Source organism: Bactrocera latifrons, unplaced genomic scaffold (genome assembly GCF_001853355.1).
Source record: "Bactrocera latifrons isolate USDA-ARS-PBARC rearing strain unplaced genomic scaffold, ASM185335v1 scaffold_264, whole genome shotgun sequence".
Taxonomy (NCBI): domain Eukaryota; kingdom Metazoa; phylum Arthropoda; class Insecta; order Diptera; family Tephritidae; genus Bactrocera; species Bactrocera latifrons.
Genome location: NW_017536230.1, coordinates 311,826 through 319,083, shown reverse-complemented (window position 1 = coordinate 319,083; position 7,258 = coordinate 311,826). Strand labels below are relative to the sequence as shown.

The following is a 7,258-nucleotide window of genomic DNA, read 5'->3' as shown; positions in this document are numbered from 1 at the left end:
TTTTGTTTTAATCGCTTTTTTTTAATAATAACAATAAATTACATTATCATAATAAGTACAATATCATTACTGTGTACATTTGTAGATAAGCTTGATGAATACTTAATAATTGTAACATGGTTCTCTGCTTCTTCTTCTTTTTAATATATATTTATTTCGTAATTAAACGCCATGCCACTTGGCTTAGGCCAAAACAATGCTGCACATCAGAAACATTATGCCAGCTGAGAGCAGCGCCGTAACCGGCACGGTCACAATCCAAGCGTAGGCAATGTTTCTGAACAAATGCCAATCGACAGCACCGACAGCAACGCCCGCAGCAGCAACAGCATCACCACCAGTAGTCACAGCCTGCACACCATCGGCGCTATTGGCTATGGCGTTCGTACTCGTTGATGAGGACACCGTCATTTTAGCGCATATTTCATTCGCATTCGTTGTTGTTGGCGTGGTAGCAGTGGATGATGTAATGACAGCGCCTTCCACTGAAGCCTCCTTTGAGAATCCAGCTTTCGCTGGTTTATGTCCCTTGCCACTGACATGTCCCACAAAAACCACAGAACCCACTTTGCAATGTGTCGTTGAGATGGGTAAACCGATTTTGCTCGCCAATAGCACCGTGATCGCCGCACCGACCTCGATAGTGAAGCCCCTGAAAAAGGAGGCAAAATCATCATCAAAACTTAGCTAACCTCAAAATTTTAAAAAACAAAACCTGCACACAAAAAAAAAGCGCAATACAAGGAATTTAGTTTGATTATTCAGTAGCTATGACAGCGATATACTATAGTAGTCTATCTGAACAACTTATTCGGAGATCGCGCCGTCGCCTTGAAAAACAACGTGTGCCAAATTCCGTGAAGATAACTCGTCGAATAAAATACAAGGAATTCAGTTTGATTATTCAGTAGCTATGACAGCGATATACTATAGTAGTCTGATCTGAACAACTTATTCGGAGATCGCGCCGTCGCCTTGAAAAACAACCTGTGCCAAATTCCGTGAAGATWACTCGTCGAATAAAAAAGTTTTCATACTTGATTCCGATCATTCAGTTTGTATACCAGCTATATGCTATAGTTGTATTAAACTGTTTGTTGAAAAAAGAATATGTGCAAAAATTCAAAGCGATATCTCTAAAACTGAAGGACTAGTTCGCATATATACATACAGACAGAGGCACAGACAGCTGGTCACAGTGATCATTATACATACATACAAAGTCTACGACTTTCTCAGCTGTTCAGATTATAAATATAATTTCTAATTCTGGTATTTACTCCCACTCTTTTCTAACATTTTCTTAAAAATATTAACACTTACGTGGAGGATGTAATTTTCGTTAAATCATTGCCGATTGTCTCGATGACCCGTCGTCCCCACAGCCATAGACCCACTGAGATACCAATACCTCCATAGATCAGAATATAAATGGGACTTTCGGCCTTTTGCATCACAGAACCCTCTCTATAAATCATGTACAACGCGATTAGTGGCCCAATGGCATTACTAGAAAGTAGAATAATTGTTGTTACGTAGCTTTTGTTTGTATGACAGCTTCAAACTTCAGCTACTCACCTCACATCATTACCACCGTGTGCGAAACTGCCAAAAGTCGCAGTTAAAATTTGTAAAAATGAAAATAGCATTGACACCTCCTCCGACTCCTCGTCATTGTGCGCTGGTGCATCGCCCTTCTGCTTGAAGTCTTGTATCAACTCTTTGCTCTCGATCAACGGTATCTTGCTGGAATTCGGCGATAAAGTAGATGTTATCATCATTTCCAAACTGCTACCGCTTTCAACCACTTTCAAATCCTTTTTGGCAGTTGTGGATGTTGTCATGGGCTCCAACGTAGTTGTTGTAGCTTGAGTAACTATCACATCYGAAATTTGTGAATGTCCATCACCGTTTGGCGCAACAGCGGGTGCAGCGAGTGTGGTTGTAGCAATGTTGGTGGTACTTGTGTCCATGGCAGTTTGTGTAATTATATTATTTGCAACACAGCCGGGTGATTGGTTGCTTTCGAGCAGTTGTTGCTGATGTGCTGGAAGCTCATTGGAATGTTCAAAGCTCTTCATATCCAACAAAGGTGATTTGACGCCCGGCTTAAAATAATCCTGCAGCTGACTGGCTTTCCCAGCACCATTCAATACTATACCGTTTGTATTGCTATTCCGATTGCCATTCTGCAGCAAGCCATTGCCATTCTGATACTGCTCGTCAATGAAATTCAAACTAGTAATGGTCAAATCCGTATTATCCAAGCTGGCTTTGCCCAGCAAGTCTTCGGCTTTCTTTATAATTTCCGGATTTATCTTGTAAGCGTCTGCAGTATAACCGTTGTTGGATGTGGTCACATGACCATTTTTATTAAGCCCATAAGGTGCTAACTTAAATGTTTTCGGTGAATTATCGGTCAATGAGACGAGTTCGGTGATTTCGGCAATTGCTGGCAATTGTTTGCCATCGCTAACGAGTGATAATGGACGACGATTTTTCTTAGGACTACCGGACGGTGAGGATTCTGCAATGTAAATGTATGATTATAATTTTTTGTTGTTCTTAAAGCTTTAGCGTAACTTCTACTCACCAACAGAGTCCTCAAAATTGAATTTGACAGGGTTTTGAGCGCGTAATTGTTTAGCGATTTTACGTTTTTGTATTGGTACAACAATAAGTTGAGTAAGTAGTGCCACCAATAAGCTGAGCGCAACGCTCGTACCTATAGCAACCCCAGTGGGAATGTTATCCATGTAAAGTACTGGGAAATAAATTTAACAAAAACATAAACTCTTGTTAGGTTTACATTGCCAATTAACACTTACACTTCGGTCCATCCAACACCACACTAATAACATTGATGAAAAAGGTGACACCATAAAAGATCGGCAATGAACGAAATCCCGCCTTTAGTGGATCGCCGGCGCGCAAAATAAATTTTCGGATTGCCAAAAAGAGTAAAATACTGACCAAGCCGCTCATCACCGGCGATATGAACCATGAACCCACTATCGTGGCCAATGTGGACCATTTAAGGCCTTGTGTACCGCGCGCMACCAACGAAAAACCGATTGTTGAACCGACAATACTGTGTGTACCCGAAATGGGTAGCTTCAGGAATGTGGCGACCAGCAACCAAATAGCGCTGCTTGCCAGCGCAGCGACACAGCCCAACATTAATTCCTCTTCGGCGCCTTCGTAGAGACCAACTTCCAAAATACCTTTACGCATAGTGTCCGAAACCTTGTAACCTGTAAATATGATATTGTTAATTTTGTAACCTGAAGGAAAATATAAGATATATAAATGATCTGTCATCTGTCAGTCGATATATACGCGAAGAAGTCCCTCAGTTTTGGTAATAACGACAGGATATTTTGAACACGTCCTTTTCTTGCCAAGAAGCTGTTCATTTGTTGGAATTGCCGATATCGGACAACTATAACATATATATATATATATATATATATCATACAAACGGAACGATCGGAAACAAGACTTTGTATGGGAAACTTTTTTATTTGACGAGGTATCTTCTCGAAATATTCGTTAGTTAGCCACGAAGACAGCGCTGTAAACTCCAAAGTTCAGATCGGACCACTATAGCATATAAAAACCATACAAACTGAAAGATCGGGAACAAGTTCTTGTATAAAAACTTTTTTCTTTCACAAGGTAACGTTACGAAATTTAGCACAGATTATTATTCAAGGCTATGAATAAATCGTTCAGATCGGACCACTATAACATACAACCGAAACGTGAAGGTAAATCGAAGTTAACGGGTTTTTTACTRAATATTTTTAACTCAAACACCAATATTAATAATAAATGCACTCACCAATCAAAACTGCTCCAGAAATTTCACATATTGTCGCCAGTACGCAAGCTTGTCTTATAGTGAGCACACCCGAACCAACGCTCGTACCAAACGAATTTGCCACATCGTTAGCGCCAATGCCGAATGCCAACACAAAAGCGATCAGAAAGCCGAGCACGACCATCCATAACAAATCGGGCGATAGTGCATCCATGTTGCAAGTTTTTTTTTCAGTGCAATTAATTTGACTATTTATGTAGTTGTTATTGTTTTATTTGTTATTTGATTATAATATCATTTGATTTAGCGTTTTCACAATTATTAGCGTGTATATTAAATGTATGTTAGAAATTTTCCAATAAAAAATTAAGCATACACACGGTAAGAGGAGCCGTAGAAAATTGGAAAAAAAATCTGAAAATTGTTAAGCGTCTGCTTGAATCAAATACCACAATCCTAGCTATTTAATTACAAAAGTATTCAGTATTTAGCTAAAAAGCTTCAATATCATTAAATGTTATGAGTTGATTTTTGTTTGTATGTGTGTGTAAGTGTAAATGTATTGTTAATCTAACCAGTAGGTGGGTARGGGGGTTTTACAAAAGACACAAACAGACAGATATAGACTTAGTTAGACAGGGGATTTGCTTGTAATGTTTGAAAACTTATAGAATACTATGAAATAAAATATTCGAAAAATACACTAATATTATTTTTCAAATATTTAAACAGCCATATTTGCGCTTAAATTTCATGTTTGCAATTTTCATTACGAAAATATGAAATTTTAGTGAAATTCAAAGCGACGCCGGGCAGCGCTTGTACTTAAACTAAGCTTAAATGATCTTTTACTAAGGCAGCTAGTTTTAACCAAACTAACTGCGCCTAAGAGCAAACAATGCCACACACAATAATTTGAAATTACATGTACTTAAAGCGGAAATAAAAAGTAGTTAGTTAACACACTTCCCCACTCTTTAACAAATTCGGTTTGTGTAATTGTGTGTGAGACAAGATTTATTTAAATTCTTTGTAGTTTATCGTATCGTTATCTTTTTTCAAAAGAGTTTTATGTTGTTTGTCGCTTTAAGCGTAATTTGTTTTCAATTTAATTTCTGGCTTGCTGGTACGCTGTTCTCCGTTTCGTTTATTTTTCGGTGATTTTAAGAAATATTTGCGTCAACTTTGCTGTAGTCACGCCTGGCTGTTGTTGTTGCTTTTCTTAAAATTGCGCGAAAACGAAAATCTCTTGTTATAAAGTTATAGAGAGTGCATTAGTTGTTGTTTTTGTTGTTGCTGCTGCTATTTTTGCAATGCTTGTCTTTGTTGTCTGCAAAAAGAATTAAAAAAAAAATAGTTAAGAGAGCAGAAAAAATTAAGAAAATTGTTATCTTTTTTTAATGCTTGCTTTTTATACCTGGTGTTTAGGACAGCATAATAGTTGATCCGTCAGAAAGAACAGTAACATGTCTGAAAAAATGTAAAATAAAGTTTGAAACATTTTTTAAGTGATGTCAGTTTATAAATATAAATATTTTCAAGTTTTTTCTTTTATATAAACACCATTCTACAATATTTGTACCCAACATATTTCTAAAGTACTGGTAAATTGTTGTTTAGTGTCATTCGCGGAACCTAAACGGCACTAACCAAACCCCGAAAAGGTTGCTTAGTAAATTATATTCTCTCTCTCTCTCTCACTAAAATAAAATTCTAATATTTTTCATTTTAATGAGTGAGAGAGAGAGTATACGATGTAACGCTTACCGACTTCAGCATCTGATCAAATTTGACCCAGGCTAAAAAAAAATGTGCTAATATACTCGTAAATATGTACATAAAACCCATAACTGCAGTGAAATTTCACCCAGATATAGAAGCATGTATATAAGCAATAAATGAGTGCTCAAAAACGATTATTTTCAAKCACTGTTTCTTTAACTTTTTGYTGTTATCTTCAGTAGTCGGATGGACTACTCCCATGAAGAACGTTTTCAATTACTTCACGAACTTACCTGCATGCATGTGTCACTCAAATACTTATATTCGTGATAAAGTAGACGGGATACTTTTTCAAGAACTTCAACGATTCCGTAAACGTGATTCCATTGAAATCGCCACACAAACTTTTCTGGTATACACGAGCAGTTGCTTAACAACTAAATGACATATAAAATTTAAACTTCGCAAAAATACCAAAAGGATTGTATCAGTCTATGAAATTTTTTTACCGATTCGCAGTTAAAATGGACCAGTCCGAGTCAAATTTGATCAGTTGACACACATTTTGTTTTAGTACATGTATATGTCCAAACATGGCTTCCTTTACAAAATTCTATTTTATTATTTATTACTTCCCTTGTAGCCAGCAAAATCATTCAGGATACACTCAGTAACATCATTACCAATACCAACACCAAAAATTCATTATCCTTGTCAAAGTTTCGCAACTATTTATAAACGTCACTGCAAGGATCAAGGATTAAGTTGTGTTAAGTAGAGACGAAAAGAGAAATTTGACMCGACTATACGCTTTGCGCTATAGCACACAATTAAATGATCAACTTGACTGCAATAGGAGAAGTACAAATKGGCAACAATTAAGATATCAACCCAKAAAATAAAACGTTCTGTGGGTAATGGGAAAGCATAGTTGGCCGTGTACGAGTTTATTTATAATAGAAAAACGCAACATTAAACGTTTTAAAATCATATGAAAGGGAAATTATTGTGACTGTGGAAAAAGTGTTTAAAATTCAGGCTCAAAATACAAACAATCCGAAACAATTAAATAATTTAAAATGGCATTTTTATGAAACAACATTGTAGGAAATGCTAAACAAAAGTGGTTTATTGTAATATTAAAACCCCTACAATTTATTCGATTTTTAATTGCCGACAATTAGCAATAACAATAATACAAATTTGATAACATTTACAATAATCTCTTGCCCGCATTATTACAACAGTGGAAACACCGGATATCGAGCAATTTAACGCTTTTGTTAACTGTCAGATAAACATCAGCCGAATTCGCATGCAAATCGTACAAAATGCTTTTCCCAAAACTATCTAGATATGTAGATGTACAACTGAAAGCACACACCTTTTCAAGTAACCAGCAGATACTTCCAGTTTGTCGAGCTTCAAACCAGTTCCAACTAAATATTTCTAATGCTTCTAATGTGTTTTTCTCTCAAACACACACCTTTCGTTAAGTTTTCCAACTTTTCATTTTACTTTACATTAAATTTGAATGCCATTATGGTAATCTGCAATCTCTTATTAGCGGAAAATTATTGTCACATAGAGCATAGACCCAGCAGGAAAAATATGAGGGTAAATTGAGTTAGAATTTTCGGACCAAAAATATATATATACGATTCATATGAGAAGTTTACTGTCAATTTTAAATATTTCGATCAAATATAATAT

At 36.4% G+C, this 7,258-nt stretch overlaps 1 protein-coding gene across 1 annotated transcript in view; it reads right to left on the bottom strand.

Annotated features, from left to right (window-relative positions):
• Positions 1-7,258, bottom strand: part of LOC108969759 (sodium-dependent phosphate transporter 1-B) — a 16,536-nt gene continuing 9,278 nt past the window's right edge. The window contains exons 2-8 of the mRNA XM_018934672.1: positions 5,241-5,293; positions 3,845-5,153; positions 2,829-3,254; positions 2,594-2,764; positions 1,579-2,527; positions 1,324-1,509; positions 1-652 (exon numbers count right to left, since the gene is read on the bottom strand). Coding sequence (XP_018790217.1) covers positions 184-652; positions 1,324-1,509; positions 1,579-2,527; positions 2,594-2,764; positions 2,829-3,254; positions 3,845-4,037 — 2,394 coding nt within the window. The 5' untranslated portion in view covers positions 4,038-5,153; positions 5,241-5,293 and the 3' untranslated portion in view covers positions 1-183. The remainder of the gene's footprint in view (positions 653-1,323; positions 1,510-1,578; positions 2,528-2,593; positions 2,765-2,828; positions 3,255-3,844; positions 5,154-5,240; positions 5,294-7,258) is intronic.